This window comes from Neophocaena asiaeorientalis, unplaced genomic scaffold, assembly GCF_003031525.2.
Source record: "Neophocaena asiaeorientalis asiaeorientalis breed wild unplaced genomic scaffold, Neophocaena_asiaeorientalis_V1.1 scaffold62, whole genome shotgun sequence".
Classification (NCBI taxonomy): Eukaryota; Metazoa; Chordata; class Mammalia; order Artiodactyla; family Phocoenidae; genus Neophocaena; species Neophocaena asiaeorientalis.
In genome coordinates this window covers 3,237,094-3,253,634 of record NW_020175191.1, presented here as the reverse complement: position 1 = coordinate 3,253,634, position 16,541 = coordinate 3,237,094, and the positions used below count along the sequence as shown (strand labels likewise).

The 16,541-nt window shown below is 34.2% G+C and overlaps 1 protein-coding gene across 2 annotated transcripts in view; it reads right to left on the bottom strand.

Annotated features, from left to right (window-relative positions):
* Nucleotides 1–10,038: 10,038 nt before the first annotated feature.
* SYCP1 (synaptonemal complex protein 1) overlaps nt 10,039–16,541 on the bottom strand; it is a 134,526-nt gene continuing 128,023 nt past the window's right edge. For both annotated transcript variants that reach the window (XM_024764897.1, XM_024764898.1), the window contains 2 exons: nt 10,280–10,369; nt 10,039–10,176 (listed from right to left, as the gene is read on the bottom strand). In XM_024764897.1, the coding sequence (XP_024620665.1) occupies nt 10,039–10,176; nt 10,280–10,369 (228 nt within the window). The remainder of the gene's footprint in view (nt 10,177–10,279; nt 10,370–16,541) is intronic.

Genomic DNA, 16,541 nt, shown 5'->3' with positions numbered 1-16,541 from the left:
AGTGGGATTGCTGGGTCATATGGTAGTTCTATTTTTAGTTTTTTAAGGAACCTCCATACTGTTCTCCATAGTGGTTGTATCAATTTACATTTCCACCAGCAGTACAGGAGGGTTCCCCTTTCTCCACACCCTCTCCAGCATTTATTGTTTCTAGATTTTTTGATGATGGCCATTCTGACTGGTGTGAGGTGATACCTCATGGTAGATTTGATTTGCATTTCTCTAATGATTAGTGATGTTGAGCATCTTTTCATGTGTTTGTTGGCAATCTGTATGTCTTCTTTGGAGAAATGTCTATTTAGGTCTGCCCATTTTCGGATTGAGTTGTTTGTTTTTTTGATATTGAGCTGCAAGAGCTGCTTGTATATTTTGGAGATTAATCCTTTCTCAGTTGCTTCATTTGCAACTATTTTCTCCCATTCTGAGGGTTGTCTTTTTGTCTTGTTTATGGTTTCCTTTGCTGTGCAGAAGCTTTGAAGTTTCATTAGGTCGCATTTGTTTATTCTTGTTTTTATTTCCATTACTCTAGGAGGTGGGTAAAAAAAGGATCTTGCTGTGATTTATGTCAAAGAGTGTTCTGCCTATGTTTTCCTCTAAGAGTTTTATAGTGTCCGGCCTTACATTTAGGTCTTTAATCCATTTTGAGTTTATTTTTGTGTATGATGTTAGGAGGTGTTATAATTTCATTCTTTTACATGTAGCTGTCCAGTTTCCCCAGCACCACTTAATTGAGGAGGCTGTCTTTTCTCCATTGTATATTCTTTTCTCTTTTGTCAAAGAAAAAGTGACCATATGTGCATGGGTTTACCTCCGGGCTTTCTATCCTGTTCCATTGATCTATATTTCTGTTTTTGTGCCAGTACCATACTGTCTTGATTACTATATCTTTGTAGTATAGTCTGAAGTCAGGGAGCCTGATTCCTCCAGCTCCATTTCTCTTTCTCAAGATTGCTTTGGCTATTCAAGGTCTTTTGTGTCTCCATACAAATTATAAAATTTCTTGTTCTAGTTCTGTGAAAAATGCCATTGGTAATTTGATAAGGATTTCATTGAATCTGTAAATTGCTTTGGGTAATATAGTCATTTTCACAATGTTGATTCTTCCAATCCAAGAACAGAGTATATCTCTCCATCTGTTTGTATTGTCTTTGGTTTCTTTCATCAGTGTCCTACAGTTTTCTGCATACAGGTCTTTTGCCTCCTTAGGTAGGTTTATACCTAGGTATTTTATTCTTTTTGCTGCAGTGGTAAATGGGAGTGTTTCCTTAATTTCTCTTTCTGATTTTTCATTGTTAGTGTATAGGAATGCAAGAGATTTCTGTGCATTAATTTTGTATCCTGCTGCTTTGCTGAATTCATTGCTTAGCTCTAGTAGTTTTCTGGTGGCATCTTTAGGATTTTCTATGTATAGTATCATGTCATCTGCAAACAGTGACAGTTTTACTTCTTCTTTTCCAATTTGGATTCCTTTTATTTCTTTTTCTTCTCTGATTGCAGTGGCTAAAACTTCCAAAAGTATGTTGAATAAGAGTGGTGAGAGTGGGCACCCTTGTCTTCTTCCTGATCTTAGAGGAAATGCTTTCAGTTAGTCACCATTGAGAATGATGTTGGCTGCAGGTTTGTCACATATGGCTTTTATTATGTTGAGGTAGGTTCCCTCTATACCCACTTTCTGGAGAGTTTTTATCATAAATGGGTGTTAAAATTTGTCAAAAGCTTTTTCTGTCTCTATTGAGATTATCATATGGTTTTTATCCTTCAATTTGTTAATATGTGAGCTAGAAAACTTTTAATGTAATAGTTGTTAACTTAGTGTACGTTGAGAGAGGATTTGGCACTATGAACAATATTGTTGACAAAAAGGAATTTTCTACCTATTGAGACTAGGTCATCCAATGACTATCAATATACTGGGAAAATCATTTTAAAAATTGATGCATTTTCCTTTGACAAATCATAGTTCAGACATGGGCTTTTTTAACTACAGACAGCCTCATCAAGCAAATAACACAGCAATTATTTTTAAATTAAAAATAATTTGGAAATTATTAGAATAATTAGAGGATCTGCACTACAAGCTTATCACTTTGGGTTTTTTAAGGTTTTGTTTGTTTGTTTGTTTGTTTCTTGGCCGCACTGTGCAGCATGTGGGATCTTATTAGTTCCCCGACCACGGATTGAAACTGTGCCCCCTGCAGTGGAAGCATGGAGTCTTAAACCACTGGATCACCAGGGAAGTCTGGGAATGTCTATTAAAATTTTAAATATACATCTCCATAGGCCCATGAATTCCAAGTTAATAATTTATTCTATAGAAATAAAAGCACTAACATTAGCATTGTTCATAGTGCATAAAACTGGAAACAAAGAGAAATCCCATTACATCAGTTAAGATAGAGCAGATTATGCCAACAATAACAAACAACCCCAAACTCACAAGGGCTTAACACCACAAAGTCTTATTACTTATTCACACTACATGACCATGATGTGCTTAATCAGAGAACTTTATTCCATGTAATTTTCACTCACAGCCCTAGGATGACAGAGGTTTCATCATTTGTAACATCACAAATTGCTGCAGCAGGAGGAAGAGTGTAACAGAGGGTCTCATGTTATTAACCAAATACTCTGGCATGGAAGTAATTAACGTACATCACTTCTACCTAAAATTGATTGGCCAGAACTTATCATATAGCCTTACCGGAGTGAAAGGGGAAGTATAATTTTCTCATGTGTCTGGAAGGAGAGAAGAACTGGATACAGCTGATCATAAAAGTCTCTACCATACTCTAGTAGATAAATAGCTAAATTATGGTACATTCATAAAATGTTACACAGCAATTTAAAAGAATGAATTGGAAGTATACCATGTTTTAGAGAGATCTCCATGAGATAATGAACGAGTAAAGCAAGAATCCAAAAAGTATATATTATCTAATTTTTGTAAACTAACCATGATCAGAGAACCCTGTATGTATCACGCATATGTAAAAATATAAGCAAATACATTATATCTATATCTATCTGTCATGGAGAAAAATAGGGTTCTTGCCAAGGGTTACTACCTAGGAGAGGGGGATTTGGTGGAGGGGGACCCTGATATATGTAGACAGGGGAAGAGAGAGGGTGAAAAGAAAGCAAAAGGAGAAAATTAGGGCACTAAGAACTTGTATGATTATATTTATGCATTGATGTAAGTTATGTATATGAATATAGAAACTAAGTCATTTTTAATCTTTTCCTTATAATTTTGATTGCTTTTATAGGCCTCAAAACACTGATCTGTTGAAATTAAATGAACTTTTCACTTGCCCCCAGCTCTAAACTCTATGATTTCATAATTTAAATAAGTCTTATCTGTCTCTATTTGTCATTTCCTATTTCTAACCCACAGTTGACCTGCTACTGATTAAAGTTCTTGATGTACTACTACAGCCTGTGGACTATTAATTATACTGAGTTATACTGAATTCAGGTTGCCTGAAATTATGAATAATTTATTTCTAACCTTTATATCAACCGAAGCAACTTGCTCTTTGACGTCATTAATTTACATTTACATGAAGCAGGAGACATTTTATTACTGCTAAAGTGATAAAGTTATGGATATTTTTCTTAGGACAGGTATTAGGTCTAATCTAAAAGTCTATAACTTAAACTATCAGTCTAAGAAATTTTCCCATCTCTCATCTGGACTATTTTAATATCTTCAATAACCTCACCTGTTCTGATTTACATCTAATGATCTTTCTAAAACAAAAGTCTTTTTCAAGTGAAAGGATGGATGATAAAGTTGGGAAACCATATACTTTATATCCTTTTGTAAAGTTTTAATTTTAAAATACCATATTTTAAGTAATAAAGTCTTATTTTCCTTGCTTAAACTCTATTCCATTTTCCATACCAAAAAAGTACAAGCTTTGCAACATAATATACAACATTCTATATGGAGAGACCATGGTCTGGTTCTACTAATTATTCTTCATTTCAACCTTTATTTTGCTATTTCTTCTGCTTTGATTTCCTCTTATCCTTCTTATACACCTGTAGAATTCCTATTTATGTTCAAAATCCATCTCTTCCTGAAGGCCTTCTCTGAAGTCGACATGAAATTATCATTTATGTCTCTGTATATTTCATACTTGTATACTGTTGAATTACTTATAAGTGACTCATTTGTTTACACATTTATATTTGCTACTAGACTGCAAGTCATTGACAGTATCATTTATCATATTGATACCCCCAAATCCAACTATTTATTCTATACTTTCAGGTATTGCCACTCAGAATGATACAATACAGAATATTCCTTTCTTGAATCACTTTGTTCTCTAGGCTTCCATGATCCTTTACACTTCACTTGTCTCCCTTATTAGTGTTTACAGCAACCTCTCTATTGCTTGACAATGTTTCAGTATCCCAAGGCTCAGTACTAACTCCTTTCCCTTCTGTAACTACACACTCACTACCTGTAAAGAGAGTGCATTCAATCCTGTGCTTTAAATGGCATGTTTATGTCAATGATTAGTAAATACTGACCCTTCTGGAAAGCTCCAGATTCATTTGTCCAATGACCTTCTCAACATCTCCACTTAGATATCTAAGCTATCTCAAATATTACATAGCCCAAAACAGAACTTGAAAACCCAAGCTTACACATTTTCTTTCTTTCACCTCATCCTTACCTCCAGCCAATCTGTCAGTAGTCACATCTGTTTGGTTCCACTATCAAAATATATCCAAAATATAACCCCTGAGCCCCACACCCTTGCTCAGTCTAGTGTGGCTAACATATGCTCTTTTTACAGCCCAAATTTGGCTGAGGCTCTCTCAGCCCATGCTTCTGCTGAAGCGTACGGCCTGTAGACACACTGAAGTACTCATCTGTGCTTCAGACAAAGCTTACAAATCATTCAGTTAAGATCCAGAACCTGCAACCTATTTCTAAAAAACAGTAATTCATGTAAAAGCAAAGCTACCATAGGCTATAATGACTCACCAAGTGAAAATTCCCATGGGGCTATGACCCAGAACAGGATCACCAAAGCCACATCAGAGTTTCAATATTAGTATGTTATTTAGCTCCCCCAAATTCCACTCTATTTTTTAAAAAATTAGTTTATTTTATTTATTTTTGGCTCTGTTGGGTCTTTGTTGCTGTGCGCAGACTTTCTCTATTTGCAGCGAGCGGGGGCTACTCTTTGCGGTGCACAGGCTTCTCGTTGCGGTGGCTTCTCTTGTTGCAGAGCACGGGCTCTAGGCACGCAGGCTTTAGTAGTTATGGCCCGCGGGCTCTAGAGCGCAGGCTCAGGAGTTGTGGCGCACGGGCTTTGTTGCTCCACGGCATGTGGGATCTTCCCGGACCAGGGCTCGAACCCGTGTCCCCTGCATTGGCAGGTGGATTCTTAACCACTGCGCCGCCAGAGAAGCCCCAAATTCTACTCTATTTTTTTCTCAAAGTATCCAGCCTACTTAATCAAATTACTGGGATTTGATAATGCTCTACTGAATTTATCCCCTCATTAGAGGACCTTTCATCTGCAGGGCAAAGCCTGCTCTGTAAAACATACAGCATGGAGCAGATCACATGCCTCCTGCAAGAAGCTTCATGATGAAAAGAGTAGAGAAGGCTGGGTCCCCTATGCCCAATTTTCCTAAACTCATGGATCATACTGTCACTCCTTCAAAGAGTGACTAAAGGGCAGGAAATATTTCCTAACAACCTAAAAATGGGTTATGACAAAAAGCTTCTTATAATAATATCTAAACTGCACTCAGTTTAAATTAATATGCTTAAAAAAGGTATTAATCATTATGTAATTAGCCTATAAAATTTTCATAATAATTAAATTATAAATTTTCCAATTGTTCATTAATGCTAGTTAAAATTATTTTTATGATATTTTTTGTGAGGTTTTTTTTTTTTTTTTTGATGAGGTTACCACAAATGAGTGCACTGATCCCTAAACTTAGAATGATAAATTATTTTTCTTACTCTGGTGTTTTTCAGGAGTTGCCTCAAAGTAAAAACAATAGCATTAGTCTTAAGTTTTATTCTGGATTTGGTTGTCAAAACTGACTCTCCAAATCTCAAAACAGAAGACACAAATATAGGCTACTATAACAATATAGGAAATTTTAGGAAATTTTATGGAAATTTTATGTTTTTCTAATTTCCAATATTTGATCTTATTTTTATTTTTTTAAATTAATTTTTATTGGAGTATAGTTGCTTTACAATGTTGTATTAATTTCTGATCTTATTTTTAAATCACGTATTAAACATTTTGATTCTGAAGTCTTACTATAAGAATCATCAGTATGGCATATGTAAGTTTTTCTTAAATATATATTAAATTTTTATTTAATCAATTCAACAAATACTGAGTACCTACAATGGGCCAGGCATTGTTCTAAGTACTCAGGATGCATCAATAAACAAAGCAGACAAAAATCCCTGTCTTTGTGAAGTTTACATTCTAGTGAGTGAAGACAATGAATAATAAACATACTAAGTGAGGTATATAGTGTGTTAGAAGATTATATGTGCCATGGGGAGAAAAAGAGTAGTGTAAGGGGAATCAGAAGTACTGGAGAGAGGGGAAAGTTTCCGAGAAAGAAGCATGCCCAGCATGCTCAAAAACAGCAAGAAGCAATCTTTCAAAACTTAAGAGCCTAACTCATCTTTTTAAATTAAAAGCAAGGAAGAACAATATTTGAAAATTTAAAGAGTGCAAACTAATTGTGACAGACTGGCTAGTTGTTCACCTGACCCCCTTCCCTGATCTCCTGAGACAACTAGAAATGGATCACAGTCTGTCTTGAAAGTAGGTGTGGCCATGTGATTTGGTTCTAGAAAGTAGAATGTGTGTGGAAGTGATGTACATCTATTTCAGACCTGGGTCATTAAAAACTTCCCACATGGATCCTCCATGGTATTTCCCCTTTCGCAACAACCTTGGAAGCAAGTTGTTGAAGATGGCAGAGCTAGAAGTTGGAAGGAGACTGCGTTCCTAAATCACCACCTGGAGAAATGCTGCTTACTAAATAGTAGCATTTAAGTGAGAAGTTGATGATTAGCCAGAGAAGCTAGTGTTAACTAATATACAAGTCTTGTTTTATTTTAAAATGTTTGAAAATATATAGTAGCTTCAAATGTGAAATATCATGTCATCAAGACTAATAATCCTCCAAAGAAAATACTTGCTCAGGAGACTAATTATAAAGTTCCAATTAAAGTTTCTAGATCAAAAGCTAGAAATCCTAAGACTATATCCAGTTTTCAGAGTACAGTTATAGGCACACAAATTGAAGGAGGAACATAAATTCCATAATGTTATATAGCATTTCCATTTTTTTCTTGGGTAGCCTTTCCTACAAACACATTTCCCCACCATAAGGAAATTAAAATTCTACTATACCAAAACTGTTATAGACAACTCTAAGACTATTTTTATCCATTTGCCAATTGTTTTTATAAAGTTCATTCACTCCCTTACTTTATTAGATGAGTCTTTCATACCTACTCTTCTCTCACAACTTGCAACACTTTCCCCTCCACCTTCATTCTCAGTGGATGATCTTAATTCTCACTTCACTTAAGAAAATTGAAGCTATGAAACCAGAAGTTCTACAAACTCCCATCCACCATCATGTTGTGATATATATGTTTCCTTTTCCCTTGTTACTATGGTAGAATTGTCTACTCTCCTAGCTAAGGCCCAGCACTTTAATCTTCCACCAGATTCCATTCCTCTTGCCTATTTATTATAGGACATTCTACTTAAAAAAAAATCTTTCTCTTCGGCATCATTTCCCATCATCCTGAATCTTTCCTTAATTATTTAAACTTGCTATTAATTCTTACATCTTTTTAAAAAGAATCTTCTCTTGACCCACTTCCATTTCAAGTAGCTATTTCATTTATCTTCTTCCCTTTTAAGGTATAACTTCTTAGTTTTCTTACTCTTAATGAAGATAGCTGTCTCCACTTTTTTCCTTCCATTCTTTCCTTAACCACCCCCTCCAATCGAACTCCACTTCACTGAAACTGCCATTGTTAAGATCACCAAAGACCTCCCCATTAATAACACATTAATCAATTTTATCTCTGAGCAGTATTTAACACAATTTATCACTCCCTTCTTCTTTGAAATACCTTCTTGCTAGACTTCAGTATTACCCTTGCTAAATCTTTTATGGTTCCTTCTCATCTCTGATCTCTTCTCTTTTCTAGGTACAGTCACTCTCATAATTGTACATGTTCTCAACCACTCTGATAGCTTTAAATATGCTGTTGACTCCCAAATTTATATCACTCTCCTGGATCTGTCTCTAAGCCTACTTACCATCTCTGTTTGGATGTCTAATATACATTTTAGACCTAATATGTCCAAAATTACATTGCTCAGGCCAAAAATATTGACATTATCCTTGGCCTTTTCTTTTTTTTTTTTATCACATCCCACATCTAATCTTAAAAATAGATCCAGAAGTTGACCTCTTTACTCCTCTACTGCTCTCAGCTTTGTTCACACCACTACCATCTCTCATATGTATTATTAAAATAACCTGTTTTCCCGTTTTAACCTTTTGTCCTCTTTTCAAAATCTGTTCTCAATATAGCAGTCAGAAAGATCCTTATTTTAAAACATGAGTCAGATCACAGTTTTCTTTGCTCAGAAATATCTGCTAATTTCACATCTTATTCAGAGTAAAAGCCAAAGTTCTTACAGTAGCCTATAAGCATTACATAATCTGCCCACCCAAACTCCCTATCCTGTTAAATACCAGGCCTTTTCTCCTTATACTCTTCTTTTGCTCATTATCCTCTACCCACACTGGCCTCCTTGCTGTTTCCCAGATACACTAAGCACACCTCCACCTCTGGGCCTTTATACTTTTTGTTCCTTTTATCAGGAATGTTCTCCTCAAGATAGCCACAGGCTTACTAGTTATTCATCAGATCTTCAAATGTCATTGCACTGAGGGCCACTCTACATAAAATTTCAACCCTCTTCAATACTCCCTAATACTCTTACCTGTTTTATTTCTCCTTAGCAATTATCATTAACTAATATACTATGTGTTTTGCTTATATAGTTTATTTATTGTCTATTTTCCCCATTAAAATGTAAGCTCTAGGGCTTCCCTGGTGGCGCAGTGGTTGAGAGTCTGCCTGCCGATGCAGGGGACACGGGTTCGTGCCCCGGTCCGGGAAGATCCCACATGCCGCAGAGCGGCTGGGCCCGTGAGCCATGGCCGTTGAGCCTGCGCGTCCAGAGTCTGTGCTCCGCAATGGGAGAGGCCACAACAGTGAGAGGCCCGCGTACCGCAAAAAAAAAAATGTAAGCTCTAGAAGAAGAGAGGGCTTATTTTTGTTTCATTCATTCTTATATCCCCAGTATCTAGAACTGTGCTTAATTCTTAGCAGATATTCAATAAATATTTGCTGAATGAATGTTGAATAAATGAAGTATTTTAGGTAGTCATACTGGTGGAGCCTTTTTTCCCACAACTTAAAGCCATTTGTCAATTTTATAAATAGATAAATCAAAGCTGCTTCAGAACCGTGAAACTTAAATGTCCTCAAGATTTTAAAAATAAATAATATTAGCAAAATTATAATAATTAGCTGTTCAGATGACCTCACAGAATCAATGAGAAGTATTTGCATCTAAAATATTTTAATAGTAAAGAATAAATAGTAAATCTCAGTAATGTGTTCCTAGTGTTCAACGGACAACTTTACAGGTGTGAAAACTTAGCCAAAACAGCTTTCATGAATACAAGAAAAGGTAAGACCAAAATATAATCATCTAATTATCTGAATAGAATTACAAGTTTTTAAGTAACATGTGGTTATCTCCCATTTAGGCCAAAATATTAAAATATAAAGAAACAAATTATTTATGAAAATATCAAAAAAGTCTCAATTTCAGAAAATGTTTGGCTTTGTAGAAAATAAGAATAAAAAAATTAACTATAAATTTGCTGTTATTTAGGCTCCTTAATCACACTGATTTTCTGAAATTAAACAAATAGCTTTTCTGCTTCCTTTAGTTTTTGTTTCCTATCCATTTTAGCAATTATAGCCCAAGGGTCCTCCTGCATTTTCCTCATAGCTCCAAGCTTCCGCGTACATCCAGTGGTTGTTAGAGATGAAGGAGTCTGAATAGAAAATAAATAAAATCATAATATGTTTAAAAAAAAAAAAAAAAGAATTAAATCCAGCTTTTGAAATTTGCTTTCTGAAATAAAATTTTAAAACTACCTTTTTTGGTGTTCTGACACAAAATTGAGAAATTGGTGGATTCTTCTTCTTGTATAGTTTTTTCAATGTCTCTTCCTCTGAAACCATGCTCTTAAAGAGAAATATAAAAATATAATTTGGAGGCTGCCACCATTAATATTATATAATTAAATTTTTGTCTACATCCCACATATGAGAAGGAGATGGAGGAGTACAAGGAGGGAGAATAAAAGAGGAGAGAGGGGAAAGGAAAAGAAGAGGAAAAAAATAAAAAAGACAATGACAAAATAAATCTTCAATCTGTCAAACAAGGACCTAGATTTTGATTCTATTAACTATATACCTAAAAGGTTATGTGGAATACAAGATGTGTATGAATAGTGTTTTTCTACTGATTTCTATTTCTGTTTCAGAGTCTTCATACTATCACTTTCCCCACCCCTTCTCCCAACCTACTTATTTAAATACACTTAGGCCTTATAATAAGCATTCATAATCCTATAAAAATTATAAATGTTGTCAATTATCAATTTATGAATATTTTCCCAAATAATAATAGTTAACACTTATTCAGTATTTTCTTTATGTCAGGCACTACTTTAAGCACTTTGCATATTTTAATTAGTTTTAATCCTCACAACATTTTTATGACACACAAATACTATTATTATCCCTATTTTAAAGGTGAAGAACTGAGACACACAAATATTAAGTAACTTGCCCAAGACTATACAGCTAGTAAGAGGTGGAGCCAGGATTCAAATCCAGGTAGGCTGGCTCCAGAATCCATTTCCTTAATGAATATGCTACATAAATTTAGTCAGGTAAGCAATCAGTTCACATTATCTTTTCCTGCTCATTAAAGTCACACTTAAGACAAATTTCAGAAGCTTCATGGATGAAAATATTCAGCCATTTTCATGAATTCTAAGATTTCAGCAGAATTCACTTAGTCACAAAGAGCTGACCTTTCAGATACACTCAAATCAGTATGCACCAACTGACCAACTTAGAAAAGATAAATTATCTTAAAAATCATATCGTAAACTATCATTAAAATTTTGCTTACTGTATGGTAACTGTATGTTCACTAATGGCTGCCTATATAAAAAGAATAAATTAACCTAATTTAAAACAACAAAAACGTGTCTGTCCTCATAACTCTGTTGCATTCATCTTTTATGTGCTTATTGGGCACTTGTATATCTCCTTTGGAGAAATGTCTGGTCAAGTCCTTTGCCCATTTTTCAACTGGCTTGTTTTTTGTCATTGAGTTACAGGAGTTCCTTATGTATTCTGGATATTAATCTCTTGTCAGATATATGATTTGCAAATATTTTCTCCCAATCTTTAACCTTTTCACTTTCTTAATAGAGTCCTTTGATGCATTTAAGTCCTTAATTTTGATGAAGTCCAATTTACCTATTTTTTTCTCTTTTTTGCCTGTGCTTTGGTGTCATGATATCCATGAAGTCCTTGCCATTCAATGTCATGAAGATTTTCCCAATGTTCTTCTAAGAGTTTCATAGTTTTAGTCCTTACGATTAGGTCTTTGATTCATTCTGAGTCAGTTTTTGTATATGGTGTAAGGTAAGAGTCCAACTTCATTTTCTTGTATGTGGACATCCAGTTTTCCTAGTACCACTTGTTGAAAAAACTGTCCTTTCCCCACTGAATGATCTTGGCACTCTTGTCAAAACTCAATTGATTATATATGTGAAGATTTATTTCTGGGCTCTGTTTTTTATTACATCGGTGTATATATTTGTCTTTATGCCGGTACTATACTATTTCAATTACTAGCTTTGTAATAAGTTTCAAAGTCAAGAACTGTGAGTCCTCCAATGTTGTCTTTCTTTTTCAAGATTGCTTTAGCTATCTGGGGCCCCTTGCAAATCTGTATAAATGTATCGAATTTTCCATTTCTGCCAAAAAAGCTGTTGGAAATTTAATAGGGAACATGTTAAATATGTACACTGTTTTTGGTAGTATTGACATCTTAACAATGTTAAGTCTTCCTATCCATGAACACAGAATTTTTTTTCTTTATTTTAAAGTCTTTCAGCAATGTTTTGTAATTTTCAGTGTATGAGTATTTTACTTTCTTGGCTAGATTTGTTCTTAAGTATTTAATTCTTTTTAATGGTATAGTAAATAAAATTGTTTTCGTAATTTCCTTTTTGGATTATTCATTGTTGGTGTATAGAAACATAACTGATTTTCATATGTTGATCTTATACCTTTCAACATTGCTGAATTTATCTATTAGGTCTAGAAGCTTTCTTGTTTAGGCTTTGTGATTTTCCATGTATAGATATGATCATGTCACCTGCAAATTAGAGGCAGTTTTACCTCTTTTTTACATTTGCATGCCTTTTATTTTTGTTTTTTGTATTTGTCTAATAGTTAAAAGCCATGGCTAGAACTTCCAGTACAAAGCTGACTAACATTGGTGAAAATGGGCATCCTTGTTTTATTCTTAATCTTAGGGGGAAAGCTTTCCAGTCTTTCACCATTGAGTATGATGTTAGCTTTGGTTTTCATTTATACCCTTTATCATGTTGAGGAATTTTCCCTCTGTCCTAGCTTTATGAATTTTTATAATGTCAATTGAGACGATTATTTGCAATTTTTTTTCCTTCGTTCTATTAATGTGGTGTATTATATTGATTTTCTTATATTGAACCACTCTGGCATTTCTTGGATAAGTCTCATTGGTCATGGTAAATGATCCATTTACTATGCTGCTGGATTTGATTTGCTAATATTTTGTTGAGGATTTTTCTATCTACGTTCAGAAAGAATAATGGTCTACAATTTTCCTTTCTTGTGATGTCTTCATCTGGCTTTGGTATCAAGGTAATGCTGGCCTTATTGAATGAGTTACAAAGTGTTCTCCCTTCAATTTTCTGGAAGACTTTGAGAAGGATTGGTGTTAAGTCTTTAAATATTTGGTAGAATCCATCGATAAAGCTATCTGGTCGAGGACTTTTCTTTGTTGGGAGTTTTGGATTACTAACTCAGCTCTGATAAGGTTTTCTGTTTCTTCTTGAGCAGATTTAGGTAATTTGTGTATTTCAAGTAGTTTTTCTATTTGTATATTTCTTCTAGGTTATCTAATTTGTTGTCATATAATTATTCACAGTATTATCTATCTCTAAAATGTTGGTAATAACATCTCCAATTATATTTCTGACTTTAGGTATTTGCTTTTGTCAGTCTAGCTAAAGGTTTGTCAATTTAATTGATCTTTTCAAAGAAACAAATTTTGGCTTCATTGATTTTCTGCTGTTTCCTTTTCTCTAATTTGTTTATCTCCACTCTAACCTTATTATTTCCTTCCTCTGTCAGCTTTGGGTTTAGTTTGATCTTCTTTTTCTAGTTCCTTAAGGTATAAAGTTAGTTTATTGATTTCTTTCTTTTTCAATGTAGGAATTTACAGCTATTACATTTCCCTTAGAGCACTGTTTTATCTGTCTTACGTAAGTTTTGGTGTATTGTGTTTTTCATTTTCATACATCTCTAAGTCAAATTTCCCTTGTGATTTCTTCTCTGATTCATTGGTTGGTTAGAAGTGTGTTAATTTCCACAAGTTTGTGAATTTTCTAATTTTCCTTCTCTTATTGATTTCTAACTTCATCTCTTTGCATTAGCTTTACTTCATATATTTTAAGGGTTTGTTATTAGATGTGTAAATGATTAAAACTCTCATAAGTTCCCACTGTATTGAATCTTTTATTAATATATAATGTCCTTATTTGTTTCTTGTACTTTTTGATTTAAAGTCTATTTTGTCAGATATTAGTATAGCCATCCCACCTCCTTTTTGGTTACTATTTGCACATCTTTTTCCATCCTTTCACATTTAACCAATTTAAAGCTAACATGAGTCTCTTTTTGTTTACTAGAGTGTATAATCTGTTTACATTTAAGTAACTACTGATAAGGAGAGACTAACTTTTGCCTTTTTTGATATTCATTTTCTATATGCTTTATAGGTGTTTTGTTTGTTTGTTTTTGGTCACTCATTTCCTCCATTACTCTCTTCTCTTGTGTTTAGGTGATGGTAGTAAAATGTTTTGATTCCCTTCCCATTTCCTTTTGTGTGTATTCTATAGATAATTTTTGTGTTTACCATGGGGATTACATTTAATGACCAAACATTATAGTGACTAATTTGAATTTATACCAACTTCACTTCAATAGCCTACACAAACTGCTCTTATACAGCTCCATTCTCCTTCTGTTACTGATGTCAAAAATTACATCTTTATATATTGTGTGCCCAACAACATAGATTAATTAAGCATTTGTCTTTTAAATTATGTAGAGGATAAAAAGTGAAGTTAGAAACCAAAATTACAATCATTTCAGCTTTTATAATTTCCAATGTATTTAACTTTATCAGAGATCTCTTATTTCTTTGTCTAGCATACTTTCATTTCAACCTGAACAACTCCCTTCAGCATTTCTTGAAGAGAAGGTCTAGTGACAACTCCCTCAGCTTTTGTTTATCTGGAAATGTCTTAATTTCACTACATTTTTGAAGGACAGTTTTGCTAGATAGCAAATGCTTAGCTGACAATGTTTGTCTTTCAGCACTTTGAATATGTAAACCTACTGACTTCTGGTTCCAAGGTTTCTAAAGAGAAATCAGCTGATAATCTTATTGAGGGTAACATATATGATGAGTTGATTCTCTCTTGCTGCTTTCAAGATTCTCTCTGTCTTTTGAATGAACTTATGTTTATCAGGTGGGGAAGGATGGAGGGAAGGGATAGTTAGGGAGTTTCCTATTGACATGTACATACTGCTATACTTAAAAAGGATAACCAACAAGAACCTACTATATAGCACAGGGGAACAAATATATTATGTATTTAAAAAAAAGATTCTCTCTGTCTTTCAACAGTTTGATTATAATGTGTTTTGATGTGAGTCTATTTGAATCTATCCACTTAGAATTCATTGAGGTTCTTGGATTTGTAGATTCATTTACTTCATCAAAATCTGAAAAGTTTTCAGCCATTTCTTCAAACATTCTTTCTTCCCCTTTCTCTCTTCTCTTTCTGGGACTCCCACAATTAATATATTGATTTTTTGATGGTGTCCCACAAGTTTCTGAGGCTCTGTTCACTTTTCTTCATTCCTTTTTTTCTGTGCTTATACTCAATAGTTTATTGTCCTATCTTCAAGTTTACCAATTCTTTCTTTTGCTTACTTATATCTGCTTTTGAATCCCTCTAATACACTTTTCATTTCAATTACTGTACTGTCAATTCCAAGATTTCTTCTTGGTTCCTTTTATAATTTCTATCTCTTTATTGCTATTCTCATTTTATTCATACACTTTTCTGTTTTTGTCTATGTCTTCCTTTAGCTCTTTGAACATCTTTAAGATGGTTGTTTTTAAAGTCTTTGTCTAGTAAGTCCAATATCTGAGCTTCCTCTGGACATTTTCTGTTGATTTGTTTTGTTCCTTTGATAGGCTATACTTACCTTTTCTTCATATGCCTTGTGATTTTGTGGTTGTTGTTGTTGAAAACTAGCCACTTTAATCTTATAATTTGATACATCTGCAAATTAGATTCTTCCCCTTCCCCAGGGTTTACTTTTATTTAGATTTGTTTTGCTTTTTGTTTTACTATTAAAAATGTCTCTGTGCATTGGATAAGTCTGTGGTGAAAATTTGAGATCTTCCTGGTTCTTTTTCTGAGCCTGTGTCTTTCCCTGGGCATGGCTTTCTAAATGCCCTGTAAATGTGATTGATTTTGAATGTTCTAATGCTTGAACATCTGGCTCTCCAAAGAGGGAAAAAAAGAGAGAGATAAAAGTGCAGTTTGTTCTTCTGGAAGACAAATCTTCTGGAAGACACTTCAGCCAGTGAGGTTTGAAACAATGGCAGCCAGACTCTGTACCTGTACCTCAGTGATCAGAATCAGCAGTCAAAACACTGAACCTTGATCTTCGGAGGACAAGGTCCTTATTGTTCACACTGGTTCCAGCAAGACATGAGCATGGCCCTACCACATGGTTATAGGTTGAGTGATAGGTAGCCATTACCACTTTTAAGGCTGAAATTGACCAAAATTAACCATAACTTACCAGCCAAGTTTCCCTCTGGAAGTTGCAAGCATTCAAATAGTCTTTAGAGTTCCAAAATAAATTACTTCAGACAGTTTCTACCAGTACCATTGTTGTCTAGGTGGAGAAATGGGTTCCTGGCACTTCCTACTCCACTATCTTCTCTAAGGTCATTCTAGACAATACATTTTTAAATCTT